Source organism: Equus asinus, chromosome 30 (genome assembly GCF_041296235.1).
Source record: "Equus asinus isolate D_3611 breed Donkey chromosome 30, EquAss-T2T_v2, whole genome shotgun sequence".
In the NCBI taxonomy this organism is placed as follows: domain Eukaryota; kingdom Metazoa; phylum Chordata; class Mammalia; order Perissodactyla; family Equidae; genus Equus; species Equus asinus.
The window spans coordinates 19,626,139-19,640,619 of NC_091819.1; the positions used below are offsets into that span (position 1 = coordinate 19,626,139).

Sequence of the window (14,481 nt, forward strand, 5' to 3'; positions counted from 1 at the left end):
GGGGCTGCTGCTCCGTTTCTGGGGCGACATTGCCTGTAGTGTTGTGGAGCATCTAGAATTTGACGTGTGTGTCCATCAGGTTCTTGTTTGTCTTTCTCGGGGGGAAGGGTGCTGCCCTTAATTTGCTTACTCAGACAACATGCTACTTGAATTTAGCAGTCGCCACAGGGCCTAAGAGGAAAACTGGAGTTGGAGTACAGAGATCTGGCTCTCTGCCAATAGCTGCTGATTTGCGGTGAGCCCCTTCAAATGAGTCTGTTTCCTCATGCAAAATTGAGCAGGGTTAGACTGCATTATTTCTCACGTTTTTTCTGGCTCTAAAGTTCTACCATTATATTTATAACTTCCTTTTATAAGCATAGATTGTTTTTGGCATGTGGCATTGAATAACTCAAATGAAAGTTTCCCATTGACCTTTTGTTCTGTGGTTTTTCATCTCTTGAAGACACAAGTTTATTTTAAAAAAAAACAAAAAGACTAACATCCCTTATATCTTCTGGTAGATCACATCGTTTTTACCAGGGAGCTATTGCATTAAAGTGGAGGAGACGCTTAAATGGGTCTGTAGAGATTCACTCAGCGTTGTCAGTCTCAGTTTGCAGGCTAAATTTAATATCACTAGCTTAAGATGTTTATAGTAATGGAGAGAGAAGAAATTTGAGACACATATTTTATGTTTGCCAGTGCATTCTGAAAAAATAGCCGTATCTTGGTCCAGATAGAAAAAGCTGTAGCTGTCGTCAAGGATGGCCCTGAAAACTTTTGGAGCCTTGAACGTTGGTTGAATCAGGTGTATTACTGCAGGTCCTTTGTAAATGTCCAGACTCCATCATCATTGCCCCTAAATCTCCAGTCTACTCCTGACTCCTATGTTTCACCCAGCCAAGTAGTAATAATTGTGAAACAGCATCTGTTTGTTGCTTTGTGATATGTCCTGACTGTCCGTCAGTGTTTGAGTTAAAAGCTCATTCTAGTTAATGTTGATTCAGAATCTCTGCCAGAGTCATCACCGGTGCCTTCTCTGTTAGTTTTCCCAGACAGTTTTGGGTGCCGATTCGGAGGCCCTCACGGATTCCTGGGAGGCCCTTTCTCTCGACACTGAGTACTGGAAACTCCTGCTGAAACAACTGGAGGATTGTCTCATACTTCAGACGCTGCTTCACAGCAAAGCAAACATGCAGACCGCCAATGTGTCCTCACTGCAGACTGAGCCACTCCCGAGGCTTTCTGTTAAAAAGCTTTTAGAAGGAGGCAAAGGTAACCTGAAGTTTATTTGAGCATTTGTATCTATATGTCTATATTTATATAATATAGGCTTTTTTTTTTAGTAGAAATGAGTGAAAGAATAAGGAAAGAGACATACACTCAGATTTTTAAAATGAGTAAATAACCAACCACGTACTTCTTCTCAGTTACTCTTCTTAAAGTATGATCCTATCCGTTCCCTGCTCAGGAGCTCCCAGCAACTTCCCCCGCCTTGCAGAGTCAGCAACCCTTCTCAGAGAATGGTCAGAGCACCTCCAGAGCCCTCCCTTTCCAGCCTCCTGTCTGTCTGAGGCCAGACTTCCCTCTAGTATTTCAACCCAAGCAGCAGATCACAGGAGATGGGATGCGGAAGCTGATTGGAGAATCCAGACATAGGCTGGACGTTCAAGAGAGCTGCAGAAGTGTAGTGCCACTCTTCTCACTAAATATCGTTTTTTTGCTTTGGGAAATATAATTATTTTCATAAAATATTAACATGTAATGGGCTCATTTTTATTTTAAAATGAGATAATAGTTTTTAAATTTCTCAGTTTTAATTTCTAATACTATAAATATTGGTAAATGTAACTCACAAGCTCCAGTTCTTTGGGGTCGTCAATAATTCTTGAGTTTAAGAGACTAAGAAGTTCGAAGACTGCTAGAACAAAGTGTGAACTCTTAAGCCTGCTCTCCAAGAACTTTTGACTTTGAATCCAACCCATTTTTCCGTTTCTTGCTTGCTTGTTGCTAGATTTAGAGTTCAGATGAAGCATCTGTGTGATTCCCCATCTCTGGATCTGAGCCCGTCGTCTTCCCTTTCCCTGCCTCTCCCACGCATGGATTCTCAGTTTTACTCATCTTTCAAGGCCCAGCGGAAATGTTGCCTCCTCCAGGAAACCTCTCATGATCCACTCACTGCAGATTTTCTCTTCTTCCTCCTCATTCCACAGAACTTTATACCTCCTTTCTGATGGGTCACTTTTTCCTGTCCTGGAGTCATGGGGTTCCTGTGCTTAGATCTTGCAGGACCATAAGCATCTTAAATCTTGAATCATCTTGGCATACTCCCTCTTCTTCCCAGCAGTCCTGTGGGGCATTTGATACTGGAATGAGTGTATTTCTGGGTTTATAAATACCCAGGAATTTATCGATTTTTGTTTGGTTAGCTCATTTTCTCATTATTTATAATACTTGTAAAAATTTTTAACTGTAAATTCACTGCACTCTGTGCTGCCACCTGGTGAAACTGTAGGAACAGCATTTTAATACTAACCTAAGCAATGGGGGCTTGCTTCCAGAGTAAGAGTAATCAGATGATTCAGAAGCCAAACATAAGAAACTAGATCGCCCAGCACACTGCTCTCCTGTATTTTCACTGATGATTGTGATTTTACTGTGAAGCCTTCTCTTTGTGGAAAGGTTTTTATTTGAATCCAAACAAGAGGAAAAGTTTTGGTAAATTATAGAAGAATGTGTAGTTTGTTTTAGGTAGTAAATGAGACTCTTCATCATGAATGTTTTCTGTTTGCATTTATACATTTTTGGACTGTATTGGTCACTGAAACATGGTATAGCATCCTCTTGTTGATTAGCTTTGCCATGGCTGAATTTTGGCCATAAATATCCTATAGAGGCAAATTAGTTGACTATTGAAAGTAATATTGCCCTAAGAAGCCTAGATAAATATCGTGCTAATCAATCTGTTCTCACTGATGTTTAAATGAGAGTGTTTAAAGATGTACTCGCCCCTTCATCTTTGTTAGGTAAAGTATATTTTGAATTTGTGGGCCTAGAAGGTCTGTGGTACATAGACGTCTGTATGCACACTCATTGATAGTTATCTAACATTCTACCAGAGTGTAAAGGTATCAGATGGCGCACTTGCCCTCACCAGCTGAGTGGTATGTGATAATGCTACTGTGAGTCTTGTGGCTTTGGGGCATCACTTCCAGGCTTAAAACTGAACGTGGCACTTCAGTCTGCTCACAAGGAGATGCGGATCGTTCACTGTATTGGCTCCCTTTGGCAAGCCCTGTAAATGTTCATTTTCTTTCTTGTCTCCAAACTATAGGTGGCATTGCAGACACTGTAGCCAAGTGGATATTTAAACAGGACTTCAGCCCTGAAATATTAAAACTGGCTAATAAAGAAAGAGATACAGAAAACCCAGATGAGCCTAAAGAAGGTATTAAAAGAGGTTTATTTGAGATGTCAGAGGTAGAGATGGACCTGGGAGCCATTCCAGGTAATACATAACTACAGAGAAACGTGAAATCCGGAGTGGACATTTGGCTGTTTTCAGTAAGGAAAGACTACAACCTCCCTCTCTTCTGACTTGCAGACTTGCTGTGTTTAGCCTACAAGCAGTTTCCGTGCAGCCTGGAGCTAGACGTGCTGCGTGCACATTGCTGTTGGGAGTATGTTGTTCAGTGGAATAAAGACCCAGAGGTGAGCTTCTCGTTACCTCTTTCGTGTTAATTCTGTGTCTGTGCTCATGCTATACATACATGAGACAGTTTAATGCAATGACTTGTTATAAACACCGGGTTGTTCCCCTGTGGGATGTCCGGATACTAGGAGCTGTGCTAGGGCCTCTCCAAGTGCCTTCCCTAAGGACTCGGCTGCGTCAGCAGCTGGGCCGGGATTTCAGCCTAGGTTTCTCTGTGTATAACACAGTGTGTTTTGCCCTCCTCCTAGTTAGATTGTAAGAAGTGTATTTTTTATTTCCTTTTGAGTTCCTGTATGAGACAGCGCCTACCGTCAGAAAATTCCTCATATTCTAGTCTTCATGATAAAAGCCTGAGGAAAGATCTGACGCCAACCCATGTCTGATTGTTAAGACAGGCCTGTATGGGTTCGTCACTTCTCTTACATTTGTCTCCGAAGAAGAATCAAGAAAGCCGTATTGCCTGCAGGGCTGACTCTAGTCCAGGGTTAGCGTTGTTGCCCTCTCGCCTCTGCATGGGCATCGTTTTCTTCCTCTTTTGGTAACCACACTTTCTCCCAGGGCACTCACAGTCAGGAAGCAGTGCAAGGAGAAGGCCCAGGCTGGGAGCAGGGGACCTGGATTTGGGTCCCAGACGAATTTCTGAACAAAAGTGTGGGTTTGGGCCAGTCACTGAATCTCTGAACCTGCTTTTTTCTCTCTCTACCGGGTTGGTGTTTTTGTTTTTGTTTTTGTTTTTTGCTAAGGAAGATTAGCCCTGAGCTAACATCTGTTGCCCAACTTCCTGTTTTTGTTTTTTGCTTGAGGAAGATTAGCCCTGAGCTAACATCTATGCCAGTCTTGCTCTATTTTGTATGTGGGTTGCCACTGCCACCATGGCTGACAAGTGATGTAGGTCTGCGCTGGGGATCCAAACCTGTGAACCCAGGCTATGGAAGCAGAGTGTGCCAAACTTAGCCACTAGTCGAGGAGGCCAGCTCCCAGAGTGTGCCAAACTTAGCCACTAGTCGAGGAGGCCAGCTCCCAGAGTGTGCCAAACTTAGCCACTAGTCGAGGAGGCCAGCTCCCAGAGTGTGCCAAACTTAGCCACTAGTCGAGGAGGCCAGCTCCCAGAGTGTGCCAAACTTAGCCACTAGTCGAGGAGGCCAGCTCCCTCCACCACTTTTTTTTTTTTTTTAAGATTTTATTTTTTTCCTTTTTCTCCCCAAAGCCCCCCAGTACACAGTTGTATATTCCTCATTGTGGGTCCTTCTGGGACGCCGCCTCAGCATGGTTTGACGAGCAGTGCCATGTCCGCGCCCAGGATTCGAACCAACGAAACACTGGGCCGCCTGCAGCAGAGCGCGAGAATTTAACCACTCCGCCACGGGGCCAGCCCCACCCCCACCGCTTTTTAATGATGAAGGTGCCAGCCCTTCAAGATTGATGGCAGGATCACCTAAGATGTAAAAACATGATGGCAAAACAAACTCTTTGCCAGTAAGTCCTTCACGTAGGCCTCCCTAGTCAGTGCCCTGGGAGATCGTCCCTCTCAAATCAAAATTCTTCCCTTTATTGTCCTTAGATTATCAGGTTGCACGCTTGAAGAATAATCTCACTGGTGAACTAATTCATCCTCATAGATTAACGGTAACAATACTTTTCCTTCCTCCAAAAAAAAAAAAGTAATTATTTACATATTAAAGGAAGACAATAACAGTAAGTGACTTTAGGATGGGGAACCCTCTTCAGTTGACTTCCCTCCAGCCTCAGTGGTAGTCGTAATTCGGCTCTCTACTTAAAGAGAGCCTACTTATTTCTCCTACATGAAAGACCTCTATGTATTCTTCCTACATGAAAAAAGAATGTTAGGACTTGAACAAGGACATAATAATTTCTAAAATCTGAGTAAATTAATTCCAGATTCAGGTCTAAGAAAGTGATATTTAAGGAAAAAACTCTTATTTTACAGCATTCATTTGTAAACCAAAGGCTGTTTGCATTGTGGACACAGAGCTGAGCTCAAGCTCCTTGCCACTGCTTATTAGCTGTGTGACCTTTAGCAGCGTTTCTGATCCCTCTGCTCTCAATTTTCTCCTTAAAGTAAATGAGGGATATATAGCACTAGCTATTTCGAAGGATGCATGCATAGTATCTGGAATTTTAATTAGTGTTATCATCATCTATTATTAGGATTGTTTACATTTAGAATAAGTGGCCATTTTTCTTGTTTGTTATTTTTTCCTGTTAAATATTTATCTCCTTGCCTCACCCAACCCCTGTCCCAATCCCGCCATTTTACTCACACAGCTTATTATGCTCAAACCAACTGAAGTTCCCTTTGGGGAGTTTCCAACACCAGTATATGTTGGCACAGGGGATGCGTTTAATCTTTGTACAGGCCACAAAGTTATTTAGCCAAGACCTGGATAATTTGATCAGTTTTACATACTGTATTTGAATTTTAATATGTCAACCACCTTGATCAGGAAGAGTTGAAATTCAAACATCCCTCTGGTATTTCATATTTCCTTTCACTGCTTTCTCCTTGGCACTTACACTAACATAGCACACAGTTTACTTACATATTTATTCTCTAGCTCCCTCACTAGAATGTAACCTTGGTGAGGGCAAGGGTTGGGTCTGTTTTGTTCATCACGGTATCCCGGGTACCTCGTGCATGGTAGATGCTTAATAAATATTTGTTGAGGAATGAATGAATGAATGATATTGGCAAAGAAGTTAACCGATTATTGTCAAATCTGTGTGAATTCAAGTATTCTTTGGAGAGAACACTACTGTGTTGTACAAACCACAGTAAATTGTGAATCCAGATGTCAGCATATGTGACCTGGGGGTTTCTAGGAATCAATCACTGTATAGATAATGTGAATTTAAGACAGACAATTGACATTATCTTATAAAAAATTACTTTTTCCTAATAATTCCATGTTCTTATCACAACATTCTTGGGTAGCTTTATACAGACATTTATGTGAGAATTCTCCGTTTGTATGTGAAACGCCTATTAAATGATACGCTTTTTTTTCTTTCTTTCTTTTTTTCTCCCTGTATGTAAGGAAGCACGTTTTTTTGTTAGGTCAATAGAACACCTGAAGCACATTCTCAATGCACATGTTCAGAATGGTGAGTAAACAGGTGTTACAAACAGGACTGGTTGATTCAAAAGAGGCACGGATCTTTAAATTCACCTCCTGTTAATTTTTTCATTTGGTCCCGCCACCCGCCACATGACTGTGTATTGCCATATGCAAGGTGCTGGCTGTTTCAACGGTTTGGAGGAACGCTCTCCAGAAGGGGGCGGGGGGCAGTAATGATCACCTCCGTCCCCACCCATCAGTTTCCCAAGCTGACGAGTGTTCCTAGGTGTGAGTCAGGAGAATATTCTGCACGAATCAGTGATTCCACCTTTAGTTCACAGGTAGATAAGGAAAGAGGGATGGGCTGCTTAGGACTACAATTCCTGATGAAAAAGTCCAGGAGCCGGAACCTGATAATACTGTACCCCGGAAACTGCCTTGTGCTTCTTGTAGTAAATGTGCATCTTCTCCATTGGCTGCCATCCCATGGGGACTGCCGCTGTCTCCTTGCAAGAATGTTACAAATTGTTGTTGAAAAATTGTAAACAGGTTGTTGGTTCCATTTAATAGATCGATGGGTTCCCCTTCAGGAATTAGTGGAGGAGCTCAGCACCTCAACTTAGTAAGACGACTAAGTGGTGAGACTAGGTGTTGGGCCGGGTAGGAGGGGCATCGCCTTGATGTCTGTGTGGTGAATTCTTCGCCTGCACCACCTTCCTGCAGGTGGAATAAAGTCAGATTGCAGGAGTTCTAAAATGTTTCATTTTACTTGAAGGGAACTTGAAAATTATTTTATTTATTCGTCTCTTAGATTTTACCTTCTTCAAAGAAAAAAAAACATTTAAAGTGGTTCATTTGTAAAATATGGCCTACATATGAAAAAGATGTTTAACATGAAAAAAATCATTTGGTGGACATCGGGTTGTTTCTAGTGTTGGCCTACAATGACTGAAGCTGCTCTCAGTGCTGTTGAACACACCTTTTTATCCATTTCTGCAGAACTGCTGGGTCACAGGGTACACACATATTTAGCTCTAGTAGACACTTCCACACCGTTTTCCGAGTAGTCTTATCAATTTATTATCCCACCAGCAATGTATGAGCATTCCAGTTGTTTCTGTGTCACTGCCAACACTTGGTATTTTCATTAAAAAAAGAAAGTTAGCCTTTCTGTTGGTTGTGTAATGATATCTCTTTGTGATTTTAACTTATATTTCTCTCAAAACTGATGATTTTGAAAAAATATCAGTCTTTTCTTGTGCTTATTGGCCATTTGAATATCCTCTTATGCAGCCCAGTTCTGATACTTATTAAAGATAAAGGTTTTTAATTAATTTTATAAATATTACATAAGATATAAGAAATGATATCTAAATAACTAGCCCATGTAGTTTTATAAGCTTAAGGAAGACAGTAATTTATGTCTGATGAAAGTGGAAGTACACACATTCTACTTACTGCTTTGCCTTGACTTGCTCATAGGCATTGCGCTGATGATGTGGAACACATTCTTGGTTAAAAGGTTTTCAGCTGCTACGTACTTGATGGATAAGGTAAGGCAATTTTAAATTCCATGTACTGACTTCTTGTTTATTTGGTTCCCTTAAGTAATTGACTGATGTTAGAAAGATTGTTTACACTGGGCCTTGTTAGACCCTTTTTCATTTGATGTTTCGTTTTACTCGTGCTCGATTAAATGTAATTTCCAGTGCTGGCATTTGGATGACTTGAAGAAGAGCCCCAATCCTCGAAAGAGAGTAATATACTGTAAAAGCCTCGAAACCCAAGAGGTTAGGACTGGAGGTTGATTCAAGCAAGGACTTGCATTTTATTTTAAGTTAAAACATACAGTGTGCACTTACTCACCAACCTTTGGACATAAGGCCAAGACGTTTTCTTTGAATGGGTTTGACGGCAGTTCTGTTTTGATTTTCTGACATCAACCTCACCCATAATGCACTGCCTGTGATTTCTATATCCTGTTTCTTTGAAGTCGTGATGAATCTGTGGGTAAAATCTTTAGATTTTTATAATTCATCCCCTAATCTTTGTAGTTGTTTCCTCTCTATCTAATCCAGTAGACTTAGCGGTTAGCCTCTCTTCTCCATAAATCTTTTTAAAGCATTCAACATAAAATTCATATGAACAGCTCCTTTTTTTTATTTGTATTTCATCAGGTATTAAATTAAATTACATAATTACAATGACAGGTGCAAGCAGCATAAGTAGAATAAGTAGATTTGGGAACAAACAAGTAAGCACAGGACTCGGCTGGTGGGAGTGGGAGCTGCTCCTAGTGAGAGTAGCCTGCTGGCCTCAAGCAGCGCGGCTGGGGCCTTGTCACGATGTTCTGCAGGCCAGTCGGGAATGTAGGTTAATCTGGCATCAGTTTGGTGGATGTCAGGAGAACTGCCACCATAGCGACAGCACGTTCTTTTAAATGCACAGAGATGGACATTCCTAAACCATGACCAGCACTACAGCTCAGAGCCACTTTAGGCCACTGCTCCTCTGAAATGCTTTCTTTAACGTTAAGGGTAACATTTCTTTCTAGTTAAATCTAACTGTTCTTTCCTGTGTGCTTGTCTTCCTTGTCCACTTAACTGCTTCTTTCTTGAAACTCATCCTTCTGGCCTCTATGATGTCGTTCCCTTCTGCTTCCCCTCCGACCGCCCGTCTTTTGCGAGAATAACGCAGAGCCTTTATGGGTGTGTTACTGTTTACAGTTTTACAGTGTTCTCACATCATGGTCACATGATCCTCGCAACTGGGATTTGGGTTTGAACAGGCCTGAACTAGGAAGCAGAGGGTTTATGATCGTTTGTTCACTCAGTGTTTATTATAATAAGCATTCCTTATGTGCCAAGGACTGTGCCAGGTTCTGTGGTTGCAGAGATAACAGGCACGGTCCTGCCCTCAGAGAACGCACAGTCTAAAAGCTGATAGGGAGGAGAAGTGCGTGTGAACCAGTGAAAAGGGCTGAGCAGAAGCGCCCTCCGCAGAAAGTCCTGGAGATGTGAGGCAGGGTGTTGGACTCAGAGAGCTGCTAGAAGCTTCGTACTGCTGGAGCACAGGCTGTGGGAAGGAGCAGGAAGAGTTTCCTGTGGAGGCTGCATGTTTGGGGTTTTCTACTAACTTTTGGATTTTCTAATTATTTTCTAATCCTATGTGTAAACTGCCTAGCACATATGCTTGGCCTGGCACTTATGGTGAGGGCTCAGTAAATGGCAGCTGTTAGTTTATCTTGAAGACAGTGGAGCAGTTTTAAGCAGAGGAATATGTCCAGATTTGCATTTTAAAAAATGATTCTGGCAAGAGGGTGTAATATGTTGGAATTGGGATGGGCCGAGCTTGGGTGTTGGAAGGCGGGTGCAGTCATCTCAGCAGGGGCTAATGAGGTGAGGAGTCCTTTGTACTGGACTCCCTTCCTCCACTGTCACTGTCCCCTGTGAGTTCTTGTCTTAACAAGTCACATTGCTGAAGGGCAGAACTTTTATCTCCCACTTATTACCTTATATAAACTTGACAGTAGACTCTTATTAAGTACTGATTGAATCAAGGAAATCAATTGATTTTCTGAGCTAGGAATATGTCTTATGTCTGCTTTAGATTGTCTTTTTTTCGTTCTGACCTTTTAAAATTGTGGATCTTTATCAACAAGCAAAATTCTTAGCTGCTGTTTATTTAGAACCTTGAGTTTGGTTCTGAGTTTTAAGGCAAAACAGTTCTTTGATTATACAAAGTAAGGACCAGATTTTTAAAGTTGTTCATATTTAATAGTTTGAGAATATTTATTTTTGAAAAGGATTATTTGTAAGTCCAGTGTGGCATATTTTTCATAATATATTTTTAGGTTCCCCCATAGAATTAGTTGCGTTGTGTTATAAATGAGTAGAACTAAAATTTAATGGATGAAAGGTTGCCACGGTTTTATAGCTGCATTTATGTTTTTAAAATTTGGTTACTTTTTACTATTTGTACCATAGTAATGCCTTTTTATATAAATTACTAAATAAATACAGCGTTTTCTGTCCTTTGTCTTAGGTTGGAAAATCACCAAAGGATAGATTATGCCGAAGGGTAAGTGCATTCCCTGAACTAGATGTCTAGTAGTTAATCCTGCACTTTATGTGGTATCTTATGAACTGGAGGAGTGAACTTTGCCTTGTACCATTTTGATGACACATCATGAGATAAGAAAAATAGAAAGAGAATACTATATTAAGGAAACTGGTCATGAACTATGGCCAATGTTAATTTACCTTTCCAGATTGTCAGATAGAATGTTTAAGTTTTCTCAAGCCGTCTTCAACTTTGGACAGAGGACAGGAGGTGAGCATGCTGCCCTGGCTGCACATGTTTGCTGTACTTTGGATTAGGGATTTATAGTGGAAGCATCCAACGTCAAATTGAAGTAGATTCATATGAGTAGTGAGTTTAATCTACTTAAATGTAATAACCATTGTACAAATAGTCTTAAATAATATTCCGGTCCATGGATACTGGGGCTTGTATTTGAGGTCAGTGATTAATAGTGCCAGCTTTTGCTCAAAACTTTGAAATATTCTTATTACAAATATCTTAAGAAATACTGGGACACACGAATCCAGCCATTATAGGCCTTTAGTTCCCAAAAATCACCTTTGTTGAAGAATTCTTCTGTTACAGTCTTAAGAATGGCTCTATGACCAGTTATACGCACACTCTGAATTGTTTACTTCAGGGATTGTATTCGTTGTTAGTTTGAAAAAGACTATGTGAATGCAGTAGTCTCTTGGCAGGCCCTAAAGGGAGTCAACAGGAACGACCTGTTGCCCACAGCGTTAGTCTGGTATTTCGTTCACAGGCTTGAGGGTTCTAGTTTTGTTCAGAGGGTTCAGTTAAGTCCCTAAAAGACGCTCTGAAGCTAGACCAGTTTTCTGAGAACTTTTTTGGTTGGCCTCTTGCGTGTGTGTATCTTCATGCACACGCCTGGCCTCAGCAAGCTGGACAGTGAGCGCCAGTGCCGCCCTCTGTGGTAACTGATGGCACCGTGTCTTTACAATACACAGAGAACACCGATTTTTGAAACTTCATAGTAGTACAATCCTTTTTAAAGTCTAATTTTAAAATCTGTTAAGTCTAAAGAAAGGAATTAAAATGTACTAATGCCTTGACTTTCAAATTCTTGCTGTCTATTCTTTGTGGGAAGTCAGTTGAATAGGTGTGTCCTGTTCTGTTCTTTATTTTTCTGAGAGTAACTGTAGCAGTTTTGCTGGCAGGAGCTAATTATGTTCCTTTTTAAAACCAGGATGTGGGGATGAGTGACACAGCAGTGACATCTTTCCTTGGCTGCTGCTTGGATCTTCTTCAGACTTTAATGGAGGTAAAAGAAATATATTTTCATTCTGAACTGTCTCTAGAAATTAAATATTCTGAAAATCATTGGACTTAAGAAAGGACTATAGAAAGAGATTGCTTTTCATTGATTCATTTCTAAGTTTTGAGTTAAGCCTAAAAAATAGCGATGTTTCTTATTAGATTCTTATTGGAATTAGATTTTACCTTTTTTATTATAATTTGGGATGGGAAGAAATATGGGTTTGCACTTTGCTGCTGGTAGACTCATTAAGATATTTGCAAGCTATTCTTTCTCTAATTCTGAACACAGTTTTCTGTTCTCAAAACCTGTAGGCAGATGTTAGCAGGGATGAAATGCAAGCGCCTGTCCTGGATACTGAGGATGCGTGGCTCGCTGTCGAAGGACCAATCTCAATAGTGGAACTGGCCCTTGAACAGAAACACATCCACTACCCACTGGTGGAGCACCATTCCATCCTCTGCTCCATCTTGTACGCGGTTATGAGGTTCTCTCTGAAGAGTGTGAAGCCACTTTCCCTTTTTGACAGTAAGGTAGGTACCTCCAAGGATTCAGAGCCGTGGTGGAGCTGAGGGTTTACAGGCACAGCAGCACTTTCTTAATGGAAATTGTTCAGTACTTTTGTGACTTACGGAGGATTATTCGTCGTGGGGTTCTTTGCTCCCTGTTCCCCCTCAGATTCCCTGTTCTTCTGATTTACCTTAAATATTGGTATTCCATGGGTTTGCCCTCTCAGCTGCCCACCCTTCTCATTCTGCATGTTCTCCTGGACAGACTCATTTTCTCCCTCTTGTATCTCCAGGCCTGACCTCTCCCAAGTTTGAGGCATATATTTCTGTAGAACATCTTTGAATGTGTTGTGGGACTTCAGACACCTCATGCCTAAGCTCTGTCTCCATATTCACCCCTATCCTACCCTTGACCTCAATTTGCTGTTCCTCCTGAAGACCCTGGCTAGCTAGTTGATGAATGATGTCATCACATGTGCACTGGCACCAATTAGGACCCTTGATGTTATCTAGCTCAATTCCCTTCTTCATGTCCCCCTTTCATTGTAAATTCATTCTTGTAAGTTCTTCCTTAAATCTTATCCGTCCGTTCCTCTCCATCACGGTAACCCTAGTTCAGGCCTCATTGTCTTTCCCTTGGCTATTACAACGGCCTCCTGTTTCTCTCCATCCAATGCCATGCTGCCAGAGTTTTCTTTCCAAAACACAGACTTAATCATATTAGTTCCATGCTAATTCATAAAACCCATTTCTTTCCCACTCAGGTGCCAAATGAGAGACAGACGTAGGATTCAGACAGAGATTAAAATTAAAATTCAGACAGTTGGTCAGCTGTATTACTGAGCTTTTTACTGACAGAAGCCAGGTGGGAGAACACAGCTCTTACCCTTATGTGAGAGACTTGCACAGCCAGGGCACAGCGGGACACCTGAAGGGTCCTGGCCCTGGAGAAGGAAAGCAGGTGCTGTTGAGAATGCCCAGCTCCTCCCAAATTCCCCAGTCCATTTTGGGGAGCAGTGAGGGAGGGGTGGGGCAGGATGCTCTTCTCACAGAAGCCCTGCCGCACGGAAACCTGGAGCCAGAGGAGGGAGGCTCCCCTCAGCCGTAACTACCTTTCCTGCCTGCCTTCCGTTCCTCTCCACCCTGTGCTGCAGCCACTGTTAGCTACCGTCCCTCCCTCGGCAAAGGCAGTCATTTGCATCATTTCGTGTCTTGTTTATATTGTTCCATTTTCACAGACAACTACTTTCTATGTCCAACTCCTATTTATTTATCACTTAAGTGTCACCTTCTCTTCGAAATCTTTGTCTACATTACCTGAACTCGTCACCTCTTCACTATGTTCCCGTGTCTGGTGCCATGCCTGGCACAGAGAACAGGAGCCCAGTCCGTGAGTGATGCAGTTATAATGAAGATGCTAAAGAAAAGTTGCATGGCCACAGTATGCGGAAGAGATGAGTGGATATAAGTGAGGAGGGTTTTGGAGACCATTGCAAGTCAGGAGTTGATTAGGATATGGACTGGGGAGAAGCGATTAAAATCATGGAGGGATTGGGAGGAATCAGGGACCTAATGACAGTCTGGGTTTAGTGCTGGAGGAGATGGGAGCGGGTAAAATTCAATTCAACTCAAGCTGGCGAGACTGGGCAGGCCATTTACAAGGAAGCCCATTCAGAATGATTTTAGACATGTTGATTTTGAGAGTAAATAGAAGCAGAATACTGTATGTTTCAAGAAATTCACGTTAACATTTAGATCCCGACGGTTTAAAGGCAGACTAGAAGTCTGGTGACAAATTTTCATCTTCCTAATAAAATAACAGATAATATTTATATTTGTAAA

At 41.7% G+C, this 14,481-nt stretch overlaps 1 protein-coding gene across 1 annotated transcript in view; it reads left to right on the forward strand.

Moving 5' to 3' along the window:
- The window catches only part of RAB3GAP2 (RAB3 GTPase activating non-catalytic protein subunit 2), a 100,446-nt gene that overhangs the window by 79,163 nt on the left and 6,802 nt on the right, over nucleotides 1–14,481 (forward strand). Inside the window, exons 24-31 of the mRNA XM_014838706.3 lie at nucleotides 1,029–1,257; nucleotides 3,317–3,490; nucleotides 3,587–3,693; nucleotides 6,751–6,817; nucleotides 8,254–8,324; nucleotides 10,816–10,851; nucleotides 12,062–12,136; nucleotides 12,445–12,663. Of these exons, the coding sequence (XP_014694192.2) occupies nucleotides 1,029–1,257; nucleotides 3,317–3,490; nucleotides 3,587–3,693; nucleotides 6,751–6,817; nucleotides 8,254–8,324; nucleotides 10,816–10,851; nucleotides 12,062–12,136; nucleotides 12,445–12,663 (978 nt within the window). The remainder of the gene's footprint in view (nucleotides 1–1,028; nucleotides 1,258–3,316; nucleotides 3,491–3,586; nucleotides 3,694–6,750; nucleotides 6,818–8,253; nucleotides 8,325–10,815; nucleotides 10,852–12,061; nucleotides 12,137–12,444; nucleotides 12,664–14,481) is intronic.